General features: G+C 33.2%; 1 protein-coding gene across 1 annotated transcript in view; it reads left to right on the top strand.

The window, feature by feature from the left end:
• LOC117175862 (clustered mitochondria protein homolog) overlaps nucleotides 1–23,678 on the top strand; it is a 224,905-nt gene that overhangs the window by 145,501 nt on the left and 55,726 nt on the right. Inside the window, exon 11 of the mRNA XM_033365667.1 lies at nucleotides 13,096–13,237. Within this exon, the coding sequence (XP_033221558.1) occupies nucleotides 13,096–13,237 (142 nt within the window). The remainder of the gene's footprint in view (nucleotides 1–13,095; nucleotides 13,238–23,678) is intronic.

Genomic DNA, 23,678 nt, shown 5'->3' with positions numbered 1-23,678 from the left:
CTATCATTTTCCTATTTATCTTTCATCCATACTTTACTTCATTCTTTCTCTTCCTGAAACATACTATCTTTACTTACGTGACATTCACTGTCAGGTCTTTCTTTCTCACATACTCTTCGAATCCTCTCATTAGCAAGTTTATTCCACTTTCATTATCTGCCCGAAGAACCGCATTGTCTGCGTAAACTAACGAGTATATCCACTTATTTCCTAGTGTTGTACCCCTTTGCTTTCTTTTCCAGTTTCTCTTCTAGGTCTGCTAACAATATGCTAAATAACAACGGTCTTAGCGGGCACCCTTGTCTGAAACACCTCCCTGTCCAGAACTCCTTTCTTTCTGTTCCCCGATCCTCACCCTTGTCTTCGTCTCCGTGAAAACCTCTTTTATCCTATCAATCAACTCTTCTTCCACTTACCTTTCTTTCGTCGCCTTCCATAAAACTTTCGAATTCACCGAGTCGAACGCTACCTTAAAATCTACGAAAAGACCGACCAGTTTTACTTCTTTCTGTCTCAGGTTCCTATTGACTAGATAATTCAGAACGAAAGAATTATCCATTGTTCCCATCCCTTTCCTAAGTTGTGTTTGATTATGTGGAATACTTTCTTTCTCTTTTACCTGTTCTTCTAATCTCTGCCTGAGCACCTCTGCTTATATTTTATGTTACTGGTATGAGAGTGATTCCTCTATAATCTTACACTTTTCTATCACCTCTTTTTTTCATAAAGGAAATACCTAACCTGTTCTCCCCTCAATCGGCCATCCTTTTCTCCATACTCTATTAAATACTTCTCAAATCTCTTCTGTAACCCTTCTTCCGCAGTATTTCAACGCTTTATTCTCCATCCCATCCTCTCCTGTCGCCTTGCCCCTTTTTAACTTCTCAATTGCTTGATTCACATTTCCTCTAATGACCTCATTCCCACCTTCGATGTCTCGCTCTTTGATCTTTCTACCTTCCACCTTCACCTTGCTATTCACCCCTCCTAGCAATTTCTTGAAATATACCGTCCATTCATCCATACTTATCTTTTTATTGATTCCTTTCCATCCACTCCTTTCTCTATTAATCACCTACCATTCCCTTCCTTACTTTATTGCAAGGAATTTTTTTTTCACAAATCCTTTTATTAGATTCCTTTCTACTTATCTCTCCTGTTCTCTAATTCTTTAACAATAAATTCATACGCTCTTTACTCTTTACCCTTTGCAAATTCTACATCCCACCATCCACTATCGCCCCTTATTTTTTCTCCACTTAGCCTAATTTCTTCAACTACCTTCCCTATCCGGCCTATCATCTAACACAAAATCTCATCCACGCATCCCCCATCTTCAGTAACCACATTCTGTACTTCCATTCATTCCGTATATTCTCTTAGTTTATTCACTCTCCATGTACACATTTTTGCTTTTTTTCATGTTGCCCCCTCTTTCTTCCTTCCCTCTCTTCTCCAATTCCCGCACTTCAACTTTGCAATGACCGTGAAGTGTTCTGACCCTCTTTCGTTCCCTACTTCGATTCTTTTTGAGAGCATCCTTATCCTTTCCTCGGCTAGTATGTAATCTATTACTGTTTCCCCTGTTCCTGCAAACGTAATCTAGCCTTCTTCATCCCCATCAGAGTTCCCATTACAAATGAACCATCCTGTGTCTCCCAGAGTTTCCAACCGAGTCGTACCCTGCGGTCCACCTGTTAGTTTTCTTTCCCCCTGTTCCCCCGCCCAGGCATTCAGATCCCCTCCTATCAACAGCAATTCGTTATCTTTCTTCGCTACCCATTTCCTAATCTCGTTCCAAACTTCTTATCCCTTTCTCCTGTAAGGGCAAACTATTCTCACCTTTCTTCTTCCTATCTTCACCATTCTCGTCATTACTCCATCCTTTTCATCAACTCTCACTTCTATTCTCTCTTTTCCCACCAATTCATTCCTCACTCCTGACACCATACCCCCTTCCTTTCCTTCGCTTTGTCTTTCTTTGACTCTTGGATTTGCCATATATATCCCTTAGATAACTTCCTCTTCACTGGCAACTAATCTTTTTCATCTATCCAAGTTTCACTTCACATCAGTACATCCCATTTCTTCACCTCTTCCCAGAATCCTTCATCTTTATTCATTAGCCCAGATAGGTTTTAAAACGCTACTCTCTTCTTTCTTCCTTCCTTTATCCCTTCTTTCACCTTTGCGCCTCATCCATACTTTTGTGGAAACCCCGTATGTCTGCCTTCTTTAATGTCTTCCTCTACTGTTTCCATTACCTCCTCCCTTCCTAGTAACCGCTTCTTCCCCTTGTCGCCATGGACCTTCCCTATTATTACTCAACTTTTCTTTTTCATCCCTTATCCACACATTCCTTTTTATCCACATCCTGTCTTTCCCTATCTATACCGTGTTCCCTTTCATTCTTTCACTCCATGCTCTCTGTTTTATCATCCCCTTTATTCTTCTTTTATTCAACGTCATATTCTTCTCTATCCTTTCTTCCCTTCCCCTTAAAGCTTTCTTCTTTCTCAAAATATCAACTTTTTCTTCCTAACTTTCTCTATATACATACGCGATTTACCTTTATTCTTCCTTTCCACTCCAATTACTTCTTCCACGTACACTTTCGCCTTAATTTCCCTGATTAATTTTTCCACTTGTACTATTCCTGATTCGCTATCCGTTTTCATTCCCCTAATCACTATATTTCTTTTTCCTTTCACCTTCTTTTCTACTTTTATTTTGCTTTCTATCTCTGTTAATCTTGATTTAATTTTTACATTTTTTAGGATAACGTTTTTATTTACTCATTTTACTCTCGCTCCTCGTCTTATCTTTTCATGACCTTTATTGATATCCCAGACTTACATTTCAGCTTTATCACTCTATCTTCCAACTTCTTCATATCAGATTTTCTCTCTTTATCACTTATAATTTTCTTTTTTTCGATATACTCAAACTGCTTCCAAACCTCATCTTTTCTTGCCGCCACACAAGCGCCCATTCCCACCACTTCTCTCTAACTTATCTCGTCTCGTACCTCATCCCCGGGCCTGTGCATGCCATTCAAACTTCAGATTGTTTTCTCTCCTAACCCTGTAGTAAGGTTTCCCAAGCTCTCTAGATCAAATTTCTAAAATTTATAAAAACGTTGTCTTGACTGTGCGCTGTTAGATCTAGATGCATTACGCAGTTCCCGATTCGACGGTCTACCTTAAGTCCTCATGTCAGCCGGTCCTCCCCCCTCCCCTACAATCCCTGTCGTAATAAACTGAATCTCTTCATCATCGGTCCTAGCTCCGTCATCACCCTTTCCCCTCCCTGTTTTTCTAGCTGACACGAGATCCTGAGTACCGGTGCTATTGTTTATAATTATCTTATTTTTTATTAATGCTAGATAGTTGCGGCTTCTTCTGCAATTTTTAACTTTTTACACACTTTTGACTAAGTATACTAATAAATAATTAAATTTAACAAGCATAGCTGTTTAAACAATTTATTGTTGCTTACAACTATCTTCATATCCATAATTTAAAAAAATAGTTTTTTCTTAGTTTCTGAATCTATGTGGTGAGCTGCATCGAATTATCTACTCTATTTTCATAGAAAAAGAGCAAATCCCTGTGTATTTGGAGGTTATGGTTGAGTGTTTTGGTCAAAAGGCAACATATCGTCAGTGAATTACAAAGAACGTACGTTTTTTTTAAAAAGGCACATATCCAAAGTGCTATTCGTCGGATCTTTTTCAATCTCTATTTATAAGTAAATGTTTTCGTTTGCGCGGGTGGTAACTTAGTATATGTTAAGCAGTAATATACTGAACCAAAAGGGTCCGTGAGCATCTCTCATCGGCATGCCTGTCAGCCATTCTGCTTGACAGAAATATTATATCCGTAATTCACTGTTGTTATTCCTATTGTATTCAGTGTTATTTTCACCACACTAAATTCTTTTTTGGATTGTGACTGAAAACTTTTGTTGTTTTCTGTTTTGCGGGTATATGTAGATGGAGGGTTCGGTCGGAGAACTGAACCAGGGTTCGCGAAAACGGAAGTATGCGACCGATAAAGTTGCATTTTTATGGAGTTTTCTTACGTTCACATCCAAAAGGAACATATTCATGTTTTGACCAAAAAGGAACATATCCAAATTAAAAATGGCTGTAACGCCTTTCGTTTTTGGGATAGGATGTTCACATTTTAGGACATAATTTTTGGAGCCTAATTAAACAATACTAGACCATATAAGTAGTTCGAAAATAATTTGTTAAAACCTACAACGTTTTTTTTTACTTTCTGAAAATTTTTCCCAAGTGTATATGTTTCCTTTTGAAAGTAAACTCCTTGATTAATAAATGAACATCAAGAAGAATCATTTTTGAATAGTACTGTGACTTTTTGTTATGAACAAGGAATAAGTGAGCCTCAACAATAATCTATTTTGAATAGTATTATATTTTTATAAGTAAATTATCTTTGCTCTTTTCGCAATGTTTAAAAAAAATATTGTAAACAGAAACGCTATCTTACACAAGACAAAAAACAAAGATTGTAATAATTAGAAGTAGGTGGGAGGACTATGTATTTAAATGACTTGTAAAAGTTTTGTTTTGAATTACAACAAGACGTTTATTGCAAAGCGTAAAAAATTTGGGAATTGCACATATTTTAATATTAGCCCCCTCCCCCTCTACCTCCTCTGGAGAAGATACGTCTCGGCTATGATACAATAAATATGTATAAAGATTAAAAAGATCTTAAACAAATAATTAATTAATGATAAGATCTCACGAAACACGGTTGACTTACTGCAAGCAGGCAATTGCTTCTGGTACTCTTACCACTTACAGTAAATATTGTTTCTAATTTTCTTCTCTATTAAGAAAGGAATTAAAGTCAGATATAAATTTTACACATATCTGTTTCATTTTATAAAATTATATTCAGAAAAAATAAAGAGACTCGGAAAGAGATCGTTTAAAATATGATCCTCTTTAATGTCTATTTATTATTTACTAATAACTAAAAAGGAAAAGCAAAGTTAAACATTTAAAAATAAACGAAACTTTCTAACACTTATCGAAGAGAAGATAGTTATAAACAATAAAAAATTATTTAAATAAGTATGTTTGTTTTTAACCTATAGTTAATATTAACTCACTAAGTTATAAAAAATGATAATTTGTTTAAATAATTATTTTTAATAAATTGCATTCACTAATAACTCACTCAAAGTGAAAAGTAGAACAACGGTGGAAACTTTCATCGAAAAAACCGCAAGTTCATGACATTATTCAAATTGAATGTTATTAACAATAATCATCACTCTAATTGAAAATTGGACCCAAAAAAGTAATAAATAATTTATGTACACATGTAATTATCAGTATTAAGTAGTATTTTATGTGTTAGTAACAATTTGCATGAAAAAAAAGCGTCAAAAACTCGCAAAATCTATTTTTTCATTTATGGGCAATATTTTATTGATATTCTATGGCTAATCGATTTATTCCTGTGTATATTCGAACACATTTGTGGGTGACATGCATAACAATTCGAAAAAAATGTCCAATGTATTTTTGGACAACCCCACTGTTCACCCATTTGACGAGTAGTGTTGGCGTTTAAAGTTTGTTGGTTTGTGCCTGGCCCTTCGTTTGCAATATATATTTTTTTTGTTAGGAATTTTGCGGGTTTGTAGGGAGATTGAAAGGTGCTTGGTTTTGTGGTAATGGTTGTTCAAGGGGTTGGCTAATTTTTTAAGTGCCTAGATGATTATTTGGATAATTTTTTGGTATAATTTGAAATAGATTCTGCAGATTAATTTGATATTGAATTTGAGGTTGGCTCTGATATTGAATTTGAACTGAACATGGTGCTGCTTCTAGGATTGGTTTCGCAGTTGATTTTTATAATAATTTTGTAATTGGTTTGGGAACTGGGTTTGGGGTTCAAATTGATACTGATTTTAGAGTTAATTTTTATTATAATTTTGTTATTGATTTTGAAATTGGTTTTGTGATTGACGCCAGTATCCACCTCAATATTTACACGATATTGGCCTCGATAACCATTTTGCAATTATTCTTATTATTTTTAACATATCCATAATATTTGTTATAACGGGTTTATCGTTAAGTGTTTAACCTGTGGGGTTGTAAGGTAGTTTAGAGGTAGTTTGTAGATGTAGTTGCTGTTTATTTTCTTAATTTTTCTAAATTTGCGACATTTTTTCATCTAGTTCGGCCCATTAATCAATATTACTGGTTTCTTTTAATGTGCTAAATTGAGATGTGATAACTAAGTGTCAAAAAAAATTTTTTAAGGCTATTGGTAAATTGGTTTGGCAAGCATTTCTCTCAAATTAAAAAATATATGTTTTGGCTTCAACATAGATTCCGTCATTTGAATTTTCTGGGTCATTTAATATTACTGCGTGTTTATAATTCGCGACTATTTTCTGATTCCTGTCTGTACAAACTGCTACTTTCTCGTTATTTACATACAATTTTGTTCCGTTTCCGGCATCCAAAAAACTTTAATTTTGGGAATAGAAAATGCACGCTTTAAATCAGTAATAAACATGAAGGGTGATGTATGCTTGAAGTCGCGGTCTCAGTAGGACGTTTGCCTCATCCAATAAATTTGATGCAAATTAATTGAGCCTGACCTGATTTTCACTCAAATTCACGTTTCTGAAATCGACGCCACTAAAATAATAATCGATATTGTCTAAGAAAATTGATCTAACGATTCATTATAATTCGCTTGCTCTGGTTCAACAAGATTGTTATTACTTTAATTATGTTTTTGTTTTACTTATCGACACTGTATCTATATTTAGAGTATAGAGATAAGCGCCCATCACTACTCTTTTTGCGTGAATTATGTTCGTTTGACGCCTTAATTTTGATACGTGACTTCAGAAAAATTTTGAGTAAATACTTCTTACCACAATTATTTTTTATTCACTTTAGTGTAGAAAAAAAATGTATCAACACGGTACCTTGCACTATTATAGGAAAAACTCTGAAGCGAAGTTCGATCGAAATTATATGAGAGCATCGTTCGAAAAGATTATACTATTAATATAAAATTACTACTATTGGTATTTTATTAATACTATTAGCATAAAAATACAACTTTTAATCACGCAACTACAATTTTTTAACCTGAATTAGTTTTATAATATTTAAAGGTTTGCCTCAATGTTAGTATATATATTCTCTAACTTTGGCGATTTGCCAATATTTCTTGTGCAAAACTTTGTTTTTTAACATTATAGGTCTGTTGTAGACCTTTGAAAACATTTGGGACTTTGCAGTCCACCCCGCTGTCTTTCGAATAAAATCTAAGCTAATGTCACCCTTTTGGGCTGCTGACGTGGCCACATGTTTGGCAAAGTTTGCATATATTCAGTTAGCGACGTAGCGACACAATTCTGGTTTCGATCTAAGGAAAGGTACAATTAAGACCGGTTGTTCCGTAACTGGGGTGGATGTTTTCATGAGATCCTGTATTCTTATTTCTATTTTATTAGGTCTGATCGCAATATTTTTTACGTGAATGCTTGCTATGGTCTGAGCTCTCTAGACTGTACATAATGAAGGTAAAACCACTGTTTTTAATGTCAGGGTAGCGAAAGGCAGCGAACATAGAGGGAGCAATTTTTCCAGGTAATTTAATACAATAGAGTCGTCCCACGTATAAGAGTATTTTGAGAAGGGGGGTTTCAATTTAAATGTATCCTTTAGGAATCTAGATATTAGTGGATCTTCTCCTATTTTATTAGGAGATACCAACGAAATGGCAGACCTATATGAGTTTAAGGTACCGTACGAGGCACCGTTCTTGAACTTCTCCTTTAAGAATTTTAGGACCGAGTTTGTTGGTTCGAAGAAGTCGATTCTTTCCCCGGTGCAGAATATGTTATACTGGTTTAAGGCTACCTCATATTGATTCATAGAAGCTTTAGATAAAGAAGCAATTACTATCTCTACTGATTCAGGCGGAGTTCCTCTCCTTAGGAATGCCTCGATGATAGCCTGCCTACCATTAATTCTAATGTTTCTGCCCTTGGATGCGTCATCTTCCTACAAGGAGATAATAACAATAAACTGTTAGGTTGCAGAATCAGTGATTCACTGACTAGCAATTCAAAGAAAAGAGGAAACCACGGTTGGTTTGACTAATTTAGGCCACCACAAATCCGGATGAATTTTCCCTCTTAATCTTGTTTAAAACTTTGATTATCACTATAAGAGGGGGGGGGGGGGGTCATAGAAGTTAAATACAGACCAGTTTAAAGTAAAAGCATCTATTTGTAATGCTGTAGAGTCTGGGAAACGTAAACAAAAGTTGACGCACTTTCTGTTCTTATGAGTAGCAAGCAAATCGATATACACGTTACCAAAAACCTTGAATAAGAAAATAAGAAAATATTTTCGCGTTCCGCCCATTGCCAGATTTCCTTGGCTAGAGCGTGAAGGGTAGTAAATTTGGTTCTCCCCATTTTGTTTAAATAAGCGATCGCTGTTGTGTTATCGATACATAGCAGTATTTGACAATTTTGGATATCGTTCGCAAGATTCTCTAATGCAATTTTCACTAAGAATAATTCTTTACAGTTTATGTGCCACAGCTTTTGATTCTCGTCCCAGACTCCATGCACGTTATTGTTATTATCTGTAGCCCCCCCCCCCCCCCCCCCCCCCCCCCCCCCCCCCCAACCTGTATCTGAAGCGTCTGTATAGATCGTTTTTGTGTATTCGCCGTTTTTAAACGAGCTCATAGCAATTTTTACATTTCTTTGCCCCCAGAGTAAGTCTGGTAACAGATCTTCGGGTATTGTAATTTTCGAGTTAAAGTTATTAAATGCGAGTGTTCTATCTTTGTAATTTATGAGTTGCTTCAGGTAGAGCCAGCTATATTCGATACCAGGACATGCAGCTACTAGTTTCCCAATTAGGTGGGGGAGTTCCCTAAGTGAGTGTACCTGGTTTGTTATAAAGTGCTCTATTAGTTTCCCTAAGCTCGACCTCTTTTCGTTAGTGATTTCAACTATCAGTATTTCCGAATCAATTATAAACCCTAAGTATTTACATCTTTGTGACGGTATCAAGTAGTTCTTGCACGTATTTATTATGAAACCTAGAGATTTTAAAAGAGATACTGTTCTTTGAATATTTTCACTACATTTTGCGTAGGAATCCTCAACGCAGAGGATGTCGCCAAGGTTTATCACTGACGTGAGGTGCTTGGATCTAAGTAAACCCATGACTGGCTTCATAATTTTTGTAAATATGAACGGACTTACAGACAAACCGAACGGTAGAAAAGTAAACTGTCATAAGTTTCCTAGAAAATTAAAACGCAAGTATTTCCTACAAGACTCAAACACTGAAACCATGTAAAAGGCGTCGGATAGATCCAGAGATGCTATGTAGTAATTCGGAAAAATTACGTTTCTAGCTATTCGTAAATCTTCTAATTTCAAATGCGGAGGGTCGATAAATTCGTTTAATCGTTTTAGGTTTAGGATAAATCTGTATGACCCATCGGGTTTTGTTGCTAAAAAATAAGTGGATAAAAATCTCGAGTTGAAGTGACCGGCCTATCAAACTGTAATCTATAAGCGCGGATACAATTCAGAATAAACGAGCTATCTGTGGTTTTTCTCCATTCCTCAATGATTGCTTCAGGTTCGTAGTGGGAGGTTTGTTCTGTTGTGGTCTGTTCTGCTGTGGCCTGTTCTGCTGTGGTCTTTTTATTTGACCCTACTGTCTCGACCTGAAAGGCTCTTTTTTACGTTCCTGAATGGAAGGCGAGGCTAGCCCCGAAACCCCACGTTTTCCTGACTGGAGTCGGTTTTGTGATTCGGGCGGGAAGACCCTCTTCCCCTCTTCGGGGAAAAAGTTTTAATTGGTTGCTTCATGTCCGCAGTCAGTTCAATTGCTTTCGAATTTTTTATGTTTGTTAAGAAGTTCTTCCCAAATAGGTATTCGTCTGGCTTTGTTTTGTCCAGAATATCCTTTTTTGTTTTCAAGAAGGTAGGTGTAATCGTAGCTCTTCTCGAAACCGACTGTTTGTGATAAGTATCAGCTAGGATCTGTAAAGCATGGTATTGCTTTTCGAAAAGATCCATTGGATCTATACTTTCCTTCTCCGTAATGAAGGTAGAGGCGACTGATCCCAGAATCATCATCGCTGTACCAATTGCGTCCTGTGTCTGCCTCTTATATTCATCTCTCTTCTTGGCTGATGCACTCAGTTTAGTCTCAACTGAAGGGTTGATTTTTGGAACTTCCAAGAATTTTTCTTTCTTGTATTTGGCCAGTAACTCTTCTGAATCTTTTTTCAGCATACCCTCCTGGGTCCAAAATTTTAACGTGGATGACCGGATGTCATGTATATCCAAATCCACGGATTTGGGTATCGCCGGATGATCACCAATGATGTTCATGAAGGACTGGTCAATTTGAGCTTCCCCCTTTGGAGCGGCAGGTGGCAGCTCGACGGTCTCTTTTTCATCTATTTCTATAATACGAGCAAGTAAGAAATAAGGGCCTCTTACTCGTACGCGTAAAAACTAAAAAGGAGTTTTTTGGGGCCCCTAATAATATAATGTATTGCCACTCGTGCAATCTCAACATCAGACTCTATGACTCACTAATATGTCTTGCCGCTCGTGCAAGCTCACTAGTGTATTTATGTATAAACGTAAGTACATAGGTATGCATGTGTATGTACATGTATCTCTTTAATATGTATTGCCGCTCGCAAAAACTCATTAAAGCACTTTAATTTATCTTATCTCTCGTACAAGCTTATTAAAGGAAAAAATCTAATATGCCTTGTCGCTCGTACAAGTTCCTTAGATATACATTATTTTCTACTGTTTTAACAAAGGAAAATATGGCGGTTTGTATTAAAAGGGGATGGCCGCCATTTTTCATGATTTTTATAGGTTGTTTTAACATTTGTTATCTTAGCCATAACAGAAAAGAACAAAATTTACCATGTGTACAATTAATTGTGCTGTCAAGCAGCAGGTCTCTAGGTGGAGATCCCAAAGGAGAATCAAGCTCTAAATCCAAATCGCTAGCGGAAAATTCCTCATCTCCTGAATCAATCGGCGAATTGTTTTTCCTTCTCATTATTTCGTTTATTTCGCTCTGTACACACTGCAGCTTTTTCTCCAGCGATTCTAAAACTTCGTTGTTTACTCTTTTTCGACTCATTTTTAGTTTCTAGGAACTACCGCACTATTTTATAGATTAGAAAGACAAATTGCGTCTTCACTATAGCGCACAACAAAGAAATATGAAGAGGAGATATCAGGGCTGTGCGCCTACCGTGGGCCCCCTGACATTTCGTTTTTCTTTACTCTAAAAATGTTGTGCACTCTAGCTGAACTTAGAGATAACTGCATGGTTAGTAGTATAATCTTGAGAACGAGGCTCGAAATATAATTGATTTTAAACGTTTTGGTGGTCAATAGATATTAGGATAAACCCGAGTCTGTGCTCGCTTGGACGATTTTTCTTGGGTTTTCCTACCTATGGAAAACGGGGAAACTCAATCAGCCATCGCCCGGGGTTTCAGGAAACGTGACGCAGTATCTTCGTGACCTTTTAAGGAGCGACTTCTTCGCTGGGTAGTAATTGGAATTGGCCGCTGAACAATTTCTGTTGGGTTTAAACGCATGACGTGATCTGACGCAACTAACGTACTGAGATTGCGGCCTTCAAGTCGTTTGTTATGCTTGACTCCCCGCATCAATAAATCCCGAGGCCTTCAGTTCTAGGAGCGCCTTAAACTAGGACTCTATTATTCCTAGTCCCAGTGTATTTGCTTCAGGATTCATCTCCTATGAGACAAATAAATCTTTTGAAGTTATGACGCTCCAATTTGAAAATTTCACGTTCAACTTTAAAAACGATGTAAACTCTACAATGGAATTGTTTTTAATTTTCGTATGCAAGTAATGAAAACAGCTTTGAAAAGTCCTTGGATCCAAGTGGAAACATGTCGGTTATTAAAAAAACAAAACATTAAAGAGCAGATAAGGCTGCACTATCATAATATTCTACGTTACTGGAAACTCTGGAAAGAATAAAAATTCTATTGATTTTATATCACTACATGACTATATATTTACACTACGAAATCTTCTTGCAACTAGTGATAAAAGGCGTCAATTTAAAGTTCAGTTTCTGAAACGTTGCAGTTCATAAAGTATTTATATATGACAGAAGGATGTCTTGTAAATTTATTTAGAGTTTATCGGAATGGAGTTTCGAATTTTATGATTAAAAATTCGTGGCACTGACGTAAAATTTTTTTCGCGAAAAATCATTGCATTTGCGAAAAATGTTTGCACTCGCGTCGCGGGACCATGCAGAAAAAAAATAATGTGCAAAAGAAAAGTACATACTTTAATTGGTATTATTCCAAAAGTCTGTTCCAAAATTGTTCCAAGAATGTTTGAATTTTGAAGGTTCGGGATTAGAGGGACATGTACCCTTGAATTTCCTTGTATCCTCATTTATTTAATTTATAGTTTTGATAATCATTTTCTCTCATTCAAACAAGATCCGAATTTTTCTGAAGCTAATAATATACTACGTAATCGCCAGTGCACGCGTTGCTGATGTTACTCCGCGGTGACAATAGCCGTGCACGCCTTATCCGTGCAACGGTCCAAGGAGGTATTCCTCGTCATAAAAATTTGCTGACAGCAGCATCCATTTTTACGCTATTTGCGAGCGAATTTAGCCAAATATTAATATTAAAAGTCATATCATGTGACATATTTCGCATTAGAATCTTTAATTGTGTATATATTCGTTTAATTCTTCAAATAATAAATTTTTTCGTTTTTAAGGTTTGAGTTTGAAAACTTTCATAACCGGAAATATTTTAAAATTCATGAAATGACAGGGATTTGTTTTCTGAATATTGAATGGCCACCCCATGTAAGCACAATGAAGAAAGACATCCATTTATGGGCACGCTTTAATTTGAAAAATAGGCAACGAAGGGCTTCAGTGTATTTTTGTTTTGTGTTTAACTGTAAGAACTTTCAAAAGTTGTACATGTTCGACAGGACGAGAAAAAAGAGGACACAGGCGTCACATCCATTGACAGCAATAAAGAAGACTCCACACAGTCTACCATAGAAGCTGACGAGGCTAAAAAAATTGTGGAGAGCATCACGGATTCCATTACGGGGGGTGAAAAGCAAGAACGTAAGTATTTTCATGCTACGATTATAGGCCGAGCGTTGGCCGCTAAAATTGCAGCCCTTGAAATTAAGGATGAAACTAATTCAAAATGGTAGATTATAGTGAGTTCAGCCAGGGTCAGTATGGTTTCGTAACCTGATCCTGACAGGATGCCAAAAAAAGGTCACTTCCAGAACGATTTTTAGGTCAGTTTCCAGCGCATCGAGATGAAGGCGCTTCAAACGGTTTCCAAATTCACTATCACCAAATTATGCCTAAACGGTGAGTTATGGACGTAATATTTTAACCACCTACTACAGGTTTCAAAAATGTTGACCTCTCTACAAAAGTTTGAATAACTCAGTGACAAAAAATCACCTAAGAACGTAACTAACTTCTCTGTAAAGATAATTTTATTAAGAACAAGTTCTCTATTCATCGCACCGTCATACATTAATTATAAATAAAGTTGCAGCTGAGTAAAGGTACAAAAACAAGGTCAACAGCGTCAGTTGTACAAGAGTGAAATTTGACTTGTTATATTTTGTAGAAAAATCAGTAGAAACGAGGCGAAAAAATCAGGCAAATTCCTTGACATTTTCTGCAAATTTCGGTGTCAGAAAAATTAAAAAATTAAAATAATTGCAGCTTACAGAGTTAATTATAGAGGCGGACCTTATCTCTGCTCCAAATTGTGATAGAAACCTCAGCCAAAGCTTGAGGCAAGTAAAAAAATTCAAATAATACGATGACATACGAATTAAAGTTTCGAAATTATTCAATAATTTGCTATTAGACATTATTTTTTCTATGTTTTTTTTTATGTCGCTTGAGGGCGGCGACTGTAACTGATCCAGGCAAAAAGCCCAAACATAATTGTCCGCTCCAGGGTTCCCATTCAGTCTCTCCCATTCATTACCCACTCAGCAACTCTTCCAGAAGCCTGAAAAGTGAAAAGGGGTGCTAGGAATTATAACTGCCCAAAGACGTCGAAAATATTTATTTAAATTATGAAGAAAATGGTAGTTTATGAAACTTATTTTCTCTTGTATTACACTTTGGTATTAATATAAATATTTATGTAAATGACAGTGTGCGGCTCATCGAGCCGCACAACTTTTATTCAATTTTTTTTTTATTAAATTGTCAGTTTTTTTTACTAAAAATTAAAAACCGGAAAATTTCATTGTACCGAAATCAATAAATTTTGAAACTAAACACGCGCGAACTCGGCTTCTGCTCGATGAATTTATCCCCTGCTCAATATCGCTTGAATTTGATGCACAGCGTTACATGAATGAAAAAACAATTTGGACTTGTTAAGTTAATTGTTATAAACAAATTGCATCAACAAATAGCCAAAATCATGAATTGTACGCTTCTGAGGTGTAATTTTGCATTAAAATTGCTTGTCTTTACCGTAAAAAGACACTTGATCATGTAAATTTGTCACTTGACATTTATTTATATTGTTTTAAACAAATTATACAAGCAAATGCCTATTATAGGCATTTATGGAAAAAACAAGAATAGATTTTTCTTCTCATTCTGTACAAACTATCTTGTCAGTAATTTTAATTGAAGAAAATTTTTCAACCGATTTTTGTTTATAATTTTGTTCAACAAATTATATTAACAAATGTCTATTATCGAAGTTTATGGGCAAAAAGAATCGTTTTTTCTTTTTATTCTTTACAAACTATCTTGTAATTTTAATTTTTAAAAATTTGTTAACCGATATTTGTTTATCATTTTTAAAAGAAATTATATATACAAATGCCTGTCATCGGCATTTATGGGCAAAAAAGAATCGGATTTTCTTCTCATTCTGTACAAACTATCTTTTCAGTGATTTTAATTAAAGACCGTTTTTTAAGCGATATTTGTTTAGATTTTTTTAAAGAAATTATATAAAGACACTTTTATTATCAGAATTTACTGGCAAAAAATGTCGTTCTTTGCTAATTGTCTTCAAATATAATTAGCCATGTTCTTTAGTGATGCAAATTTATCATTCAATACCTTTTATATATTATTTAAGCAATTTATGAGTAAATTTTTTTCATCGGCTTTAATAGATGATTTATGGCCATTTTTACGGTAAAAGAAAGCAATTTTATCGCACAATTCATCTTTTCGAGCGAAAAATCCATGATTTTAGCTATTTTTTAATATAATTTGTTTAAAACAATTAACTTAAGAAGACAACAATTTTTCTAATTTATTTGAATTAAAAAAAAAGTGCAATTAATGAAGTGCAAGTATCGCGGTTTTTGCATATTTAAAAAAATTATAACTACAACGAAAATGTTTAATTTCAATTTCCGATTTCATATTACTTTATATTATTAAAAAGTGCATTGACCAAAAACCGGCCACACATTTTTAGCTTATCAAAAATTGGTTAAAATGTTGGCAAAAAATAGAAGCTGCTGGAGTCTCTGTCGCGCAAGGGTGAAAAATGAAGGCCTGCATTTTTCGGCTATTTCTATAGATAAAATTTTTCTTGTCAACTTAACAAAACTGTTCAAGGAAACTGTTAAATTCTCTATTAAACAAATTGTTTCCCAACTAAAAAATATAAATCTTTAACGACAAGAAAATAGTTAAATTTTTCTATTAAAAATATCACTTTTAAACAAAACTTCTAATTTGGCAACTACTATAATAAATCGTAAACTGGAATAGTTACATTTTAAAGCAAAAGAATTGAGTTTCTACACAAAATAACGAAATTTCAACAAAAGACGTCGATTTTGAATTAAAATGAGGAGATTCTAAAAAAAAAATGGTTGTCCTGTTCTTAACCTTATTAACTTTACAGACTTTAGTGATATTAAGACGTACGTTTTTTAATTTATTCGTAATAAGACGCAGTTTCGAAGAATTATAAAAAAGTGTTTAACTTTCTGCATTTTTAAAAAACACATTTTTACACTGATTTTTTTAAAACATCCTTCTTTGACTTTCGTTAATTTCTTTTATAGATAGCTTACACTGTACTCTAAAAGCCTTCTAAAGGGGCCATCCATATACCACGTGAACAATTTTTCACCACTTTTTGACCACCCCATTCCCCCCTCGTGGACAGCCATGGAATTTTGACAAACACCCTCTCCCCCACATATGTCCAGGTGGACGTCTTTTATGAAAATATAGATATTATTGGTCTTCAAAGCACAATATAAAAAATTCGAGTGTACTTCGAATATACCTTGTCTGATTTCAGTATATTTTTCACAGATTTAGAGGAACGAGTATTCACGTGGATTCTAGCCCGACCCCCCGGTCCCCCTCGTCGACAAGCATGGAGTTTGGCCATACCCCCCCCCCCCCCCCCCCCCCCCCCCCCCCCTCCTAAACTGTCCACGTGGTATATGGATGGCCCCAAATATAAAAATAAGATCTCTCTTAGTTTTATAGAAATAATAAAGATGTTCGCGCATACGAGTATAATATTCATCTATTGTTCAGCTATTGTTTGCAGGGATTTTCACATCGTGTGTATCGTTTCGACGTACGTTTTTAATTATTTATCGTAAACTGAGGGTGATCATATTTTCATATTTACAGGGCTTCTATAGTACATTGCAAGCATTATAAAAAATCTTTTTTGTTTTTAAATTGAAAATGGATTTGTTTTTCAAAGATCCAAAAGCCTAAAAGACAAATTAAAAAAAAATTCAAAACTATATCTTCTTCTGAAGAATGCAAAAAATTAAATCGTAATCACGGTGTTTAAGAATGAGATTTAAATCAAATTTACGGGTACTGTGATTTTTATTGTTTCTATCGTAGCTTGGACGAATTTCAACAATATTTATATCAAATTAAAAATAATCGTTAGAGCACTTTTTTATCAAGTCAAAAAAACTATTTTTTCATAAATTTATGAAATTAATATTTTTATCGTTTATTAATCCATATATTTACTCTTCTGACAAAATATAATAACAATTAAACCTTTTTTTTAATAAGTATGCACTATAAACAATATGTTATTTGATTCGTGAAACATTTTTTATCGAACTACCTAAAAATTTACATTTGTGAATAAAAATTAAATCAAATATAATTACTACAATAGCAGAATTACTCTCAGTATTGTTTTTATATGTTGTGGCTGTTGTACTCGCAAATACTTTTCAATACGAATTTCGATTATCTCAGATATCCTTTTTTCAGATGTTTAAAATTGGAATTAATATATCGTATCTCGTGAATGGATACGCCAAAACAGACAACATTTTAAAATTCAACTCCAAAATAGTATATTAATATATAAGTTATAATTATAAAATATTTATGATGAGAAAATGCATTAATTCAAAAAAAGGTTTAATAATTTGAAGAAACTTTTACTAATAATATTGCTTATTACTTATTACTAATAATAAGTTTGCCTGTTCATTGTAAAATCTCAATCCATTAACAGTTCTTTCACAACGTTAAAAAATCATAATTTCACAAATTTATGAAAAAAAAAAAAATAGTTTTTTTTAATTGATAAAAAAGTGCTCTAAGGATTATTTTTAATTTGATATAAATTTGGTTGAAATATGTCCAAGAATATCATAACTGTAATATCATTAAAATTAGCAGTCATAGAAGTATAAAGAAAGAAGAATTTTTAGTGTCCTTACTTTTTTTGAATTTGCCAACAATTATTATTTCATAATTTTCTTCAAACACCTCAGAAAACGGATACTAAAATTTTCATCAAAATTACTAACAGTAGATGTAATTTTTCTCTAATCATTTGTTTCATTTTCCTCTGAAAGTTTATAATTTTTCTATAGTGGAACTGTCAGAATGAGAAGTTAGATTCATGTTTCCTACGCCTTTGGCTGTTTTTCAGTTTCCCCAAATTCCAGTAATCAGGTAACTGAGGGAGCATGCTGAATTGTGATCCCCGACTGAAAGTGACACCAATGACTTCCTTTATGCGCGCAGAAGAAAAAAAACGTAGAAAAAATAATTGCTAATAGCAAATTATTGAATAAATTTGAAACTTTAATTCGTATGCCATCGTATTAAATTTTTGGATTTTTTTCGTATTTAATTTTCCTGACACCGACTTTTGCAGGAAATGTCAAGGAATTCACCTGATTTTTTTCGCCTCGTTTCTATTGATTTTTCTATAAAATATAACAAGTCATGAATAGAGAACTTGTTCTCAATAAAATTATCTTCACAGAGAAGTTAGTTATGTTCTTAGGCGATTTTTTTTCACTGAGTTATTCAAACTTTTGTAGAGAGGTCAACATTTTTGAAACCTATAATAATATAAAGGAAATTATACAGGTTTGTTCAGAGACTTTTCTCGGATAATGTTCTTGTTGTTTTTTTTAAATTGAAAATGGAGTGTATTTCCTCGCTTGAAACTGGCGTGTGGTGTACAGGACCATTAAAGGACACGTTAACATGCGGCTGGCGAGGGCAGGAGCAGAAAGCGGGGGACACGCCTGTGTGTCCAAGCTGATCACCAGGGGCTAGTGTATCTGGAATAAACCATGGATCCAATATTGCGGACCTTTATAAAGGTCCTAAATGGTCATGATCTATACATGCCCTAACAGCACGGAACGTTCCTTGAACTTTTCGCGGGAACCTTCGGAACGTTCCCTGAGGGTATAAAGTTTCCGCCGCTTGGGAACGTTCCCGTTTTGAGTACCGTTTTGTATCCCGTTTTGAGAAACGAATATACTACTTTGTAATATGATATCCATATCATAAACAGATATTAATTTTGAACTATCAGTTACGGTTTATTGGATATTCATTGATAATAATAACAATAACTATGGTTTATTCTTTGAAAGTTCCAGTGGAAGTTTTCCAAGCGGTGGACATTTTACACGCTCAAGGAACGTTATGATTAAATTAGACAAACAATTAATATAGTAGGGGACATCCTATACAAATATCCGAAAGAAGATCAGTAATGATAAAATTTCACATTCGTTTATCTATCAGCGTGCAGTATGTACAATAATTTTTTTCTTAACCACACACGTGTGTAATCTAGAACGTGTACACAGTTCTTGATCCTCATTAACGGAAGACACGCCAGTACCGAGCTAATAATGTATTTTTTTTGCACAAACGCACTCTCCTTCCGACTAGCATATGGCCATCTCTTTTGATTTTAGTGAGTGATACTTTGATATTTCTTTTCATGATGTTTGAAATCTCGTCAACGATGGCCAGTTTTTAAGAAATATTTTTTTCTATAATTTCTAAGCATATTTTTGTGGCTTTGGTGTAATTCGTATTTTACGAGATCAAATATTTCCCTCCTGGTCATTGAAAAAGTCTTATTGTCAGGTGCAGCTTCTGAAGAATCTACCGAAAATGTTTCTTAATGCGAATTTTTTAATTACAATAATAAGGGATAAGTAAAAATAGCACTGCTACGGGTGACCATTTCATAGTGGTAAGTATAAGTTAAAGTTAGGTTAGTTTTAGATGAATATAAGGTCAATTTTTTTAATAAACATGGGATAGAATGTGTCAAGTGAACCCACCTACAAAATTTTTTTATCAGGTTGAAACTTGGATGAATTATAGAACTAATGGATATATATTAACACCATATCGGTTGTCAATTACAGAGTTTTGAAGTTTTCATTTTTCAGGTTATGGACATATATGTAGCTAGAAATAAAATTTGAGCCTGAGCTCAATAACACAGCTATCCGCAGCTAGTTTTTTTTATATATAATAGGAAAAAGCCTAATCATCATCTCACACTAAATATCTCGATGAAACTCAGTGGAACATTTTTTATATTCATCGAATTATATTACTTCTCGTTTTTGCTTCGAGACCATTTCAATCGACTTTACATGTTCTTCTAAATTACAATCCATAAAATCATGATTTACCAATTAAATAATATTGGAGTACTTACTTTACAGAGATGATTCCATGTTGGAAAACAGAAATTTGTTCATTATTTCACAAGTAATGCGTTTTTTTGCGTAGTCCATTTTAACTTATTTCAAACGGGTTGAATATTACTCGTGAAATGCTCCCTTTGAGCCTTAATTACAGAGTAAGAAAGATCTTATTGTTACTGAATGTGACAATACATTATTCGCTGGGGAAGCGGAAGCACCACAGCATCCCTGTCGGTGGTATTCGCTAATTCTCGTTAGATGAGTGTTTAATGTTTACATGCGATCAGCTGTGATTTAGAATCAAATTCAGAATTACCGCGATAATTACAATGGTGTTTTTGTACTGTGTTATCTACATTTGGAAATAATATAAACGGTGAGAAGGTAAATATTAATTCTGCTGAATTAGACTGATCTTTCGTTCTCAAACACAAACTTTTTATTAAAAATTGAAAAATAATTTTTTAACTTAACAGTTTTTAAATTAGAAGTTGAATTATTTTTATTTTAAATAGTCCAGGCATTCTTCAAAAGCATTACAATTTTATTTCAAAATCTTGAAAAATCTAGAAGTGATTTTAATTTTTTCCAAATTTAAAATAATTTTTGAATTTTTTGTCTAGAACTTTTTAATTTATTTCAAAATGAATTGAATTTTGTCTATAACTTTTAGAGAATCCTACAAATTAACAAAAATTAAATTTGAATTTATAATTAACAATAGAACATTTATTATTTTAAAAAATATTAGAGAAATATTAAGAGATATTTTGAAGTTTTTAAATGAATTAAATTTAGAACTTGAAATAATTTGAAATACTTACAGCCCAATTTAAAATAAAATTTATATTTTTATAGATTTCAAACAAAAAATTCAGAATTTTTTTAAGAATTGTGAAAGTCTACAAAAGAATAAAATTTTTCTTAAGATTCTTAGGAAAATTGAAAATGATTTTTCACTTTGAAAAAGTATTTTAACAGAAAGTTTAAGAAGATTTTAAGAGATTTAAAAAATGATCAAAGAAGAACATGGAAGATTGTTCGGATTTTATTTCATCTGCTGAATTTTCAAAAATTGCAGGAAAATTTCGGTTAATTTAAAAATATATTTAGAAGTTCTAAAAAAAACTTTAACTCACTTCGTTTAAATTGCTTGAAATAATGTCAAGTTTTTAATTAATTTTGAATCTTTTCAAAACTTCTGCATATCTCTTAAAATTACTCAAATTTTTTCTACAAATAATAAGTGCTCAATTGTTATTCATGCGTCAAAATTTTAACAATTTCACATGTAAATTAAACACTTTTTAAATAGAACAATTAAAATTGTAACGCTAAAAGTTTAAAAGTTGTTCGAAAATCTAAAGATTCAAAGCTTTCTATGTAAAATAATTCAGTTTCAAATTTTTTTCTTTTAATTATATGGTTTCAATTTACTCGTCTTAAATAAACAGTGAAATATTCCTAAATATTAAATACTTATTCTTTTTCCACATTAAGAAATTTCAAATTAAATGGGATGAAAATTAAATAATTTAGACTCAGAATATTTTAAATTTAATAAAAACGTTTAATTATGGCTATATTATTATGGATTTATTTTTAAGTTGAAAGTAGTAAAACGTACGTTTACATTTTTTAATAGGTGAAAAAATTAATAGAAATAATACATTAATCAATTTATTTAATAAATTTAATATAAAGGAATACCTGAAACTCTGAATTAAAAATATATTATTGATAAATCATGACAATTTTTATTTAAAAATAAAATTGTCGGAATAAATGATATATTAATTTCAATTCTTATTATGTAAGACTTTCGGATTGAAACAGTTACAATCTGGAAATTCTCAAATTTTGATCAGATCTAGAATTGTTTGTTTAAATCAATTATTGTTAAGATTTCTATGCTTAGAGTGTGGATCCATTTTAAAAATTATTTATTTATTTATATTTACATTTGATAAAATAAAACTGTTTTTTATCAAAAATTTTCGACTTCAAATGCTTTTAATTTTTAATTGTTTAAATCCTCAAAACTCGACCTTTATTATTTTAAAAACTATTAAAATCGTGCTTGGTAAGATTTTTCTTCTGAAAGTTCGTAACATTCCCGGTCTGGCGGTTACCCCTGCATTTGAAAACTTATAATTACCGTGTGCCTATTTTAACATTTCTTTCTGGACTAGAACTTTTGAAATAGTAAATATCTACTTTCGCTTTTTTGTTTATTAATATATATATTTATAAAAGTATTCTGAAGTAATATCACAGTGTACCCATTATTTAAATTTCTATCTAACGAGAACTTTCGTTTGCTGCTGGTCCGAGCGCCAGCAGTCATATCCGGTATCGGCTAAAGGTCAGGTCCGCAGCGAATAGATATACTACTTAGACATATCTGTAAGTAAAAAGCCCTTAGAAGAAAAAATAATTTTGCGAATATTGACCACCTTTTTCCGATTTTGGCCACTGCGATCCAGTAAAGAAGCGTGCTAATAACTTTCTTTTTTATCCAATTTTCGCTATAAAATTACTGTATTCGTATGTGAATTGAATATCAATGGGCTATTCACAAAACAAAAAAAAATGTATTTGTAACAAAAAAGTTTTGAACTGTGAAGCGTAAAACTTGCAAAAATGGTAATTTAGTATTTAAAAATTGTTGAAGAGGTTAAATTTTTTACATTTACAGTTTAAAGTTGACCACTAAATTGTCCGCGTCAATGCAAAAAATCATCAAAACCTACATCTACCTGTATTACTTTAAAAAATTGAAATTAAAACTGTTAGAAAGAAATGAGTAAACAAAAGATATATCTCCTTTGTTAAAATTTTTTAAGTTAAAATTCTGCGATTTGAAAATTCAACTGTTTTGTATATTACTCGTCTTTCTCAATTCATAATTTAATGCTTTAATTGAAAATTAATTAAATACATTTAGTTAGTTCTATGATAAACTTGACACTGTAAATGTTGAACACTCCACATCTTCAAAATTGTGAAAATGCTAAATTACAATTTTTGAAAGCTTTACGTTTCACAGTTCAAATTTTTTTGATTGCAAATACATTTCTTTTGGTCAATAGTCCATTGATAATGAATGCACATACGAATACAGTCATTTCATAGCGAAAATGGTGTGAACAAGAAAATGACGTTTATGCTTCTTTACTGGATCGCAGAAACCAATTTTAGATATGTCAATTCCAGAAATACTGACTCCTGTTAAGTAACTTGGGCACAAAGGCGAATCCCCCGCTTGCCGCTACTGCCCCTCGCCCGTATATGCTACCATGCCATGTCCTGTACACTACCCGTCAGTTTCAAGCGAGAAAATACGAGAATATTTCCAGGAAAAACTCCCTGAAAAAGTATTATGTAATTAAAATATTACGATCAACAACTCATCCATTTAGACATACTTAGGCTGTAGAAATATTGACAGCTGTTTGAAACACCTTAAGGGCGAAACTCACGCAAAACTAAAGTTTAAGTCTCCCTAAAACTAATTCACTAGGGAATTATATACAAATATAAAAAAACATGTACAAAAATAT

The sequence above is a fragment of the Belonocnema kinseyi genome, chromosome 1, assembly GCF_010883055.1.
Source record: "Belonocnema kinseyi isolate 2016_QV_RU_SX_M_011 chromosome 1, B_treatae_v1, whole genome shotgun sequence".
Taxonomy (NCBI): domain Eukaryota; kingdom Metazoa; phylum Arthropoda; class Insecta; order Hymenoptera; family Cynipidae; genus Belonocnema; species Belonocnema kinseyi.
The sequence above is the reverse complement of the archived record's forward strand: the minus strand, read 5'-3'. Positions and strand labels throughout refer to the sequence as shown.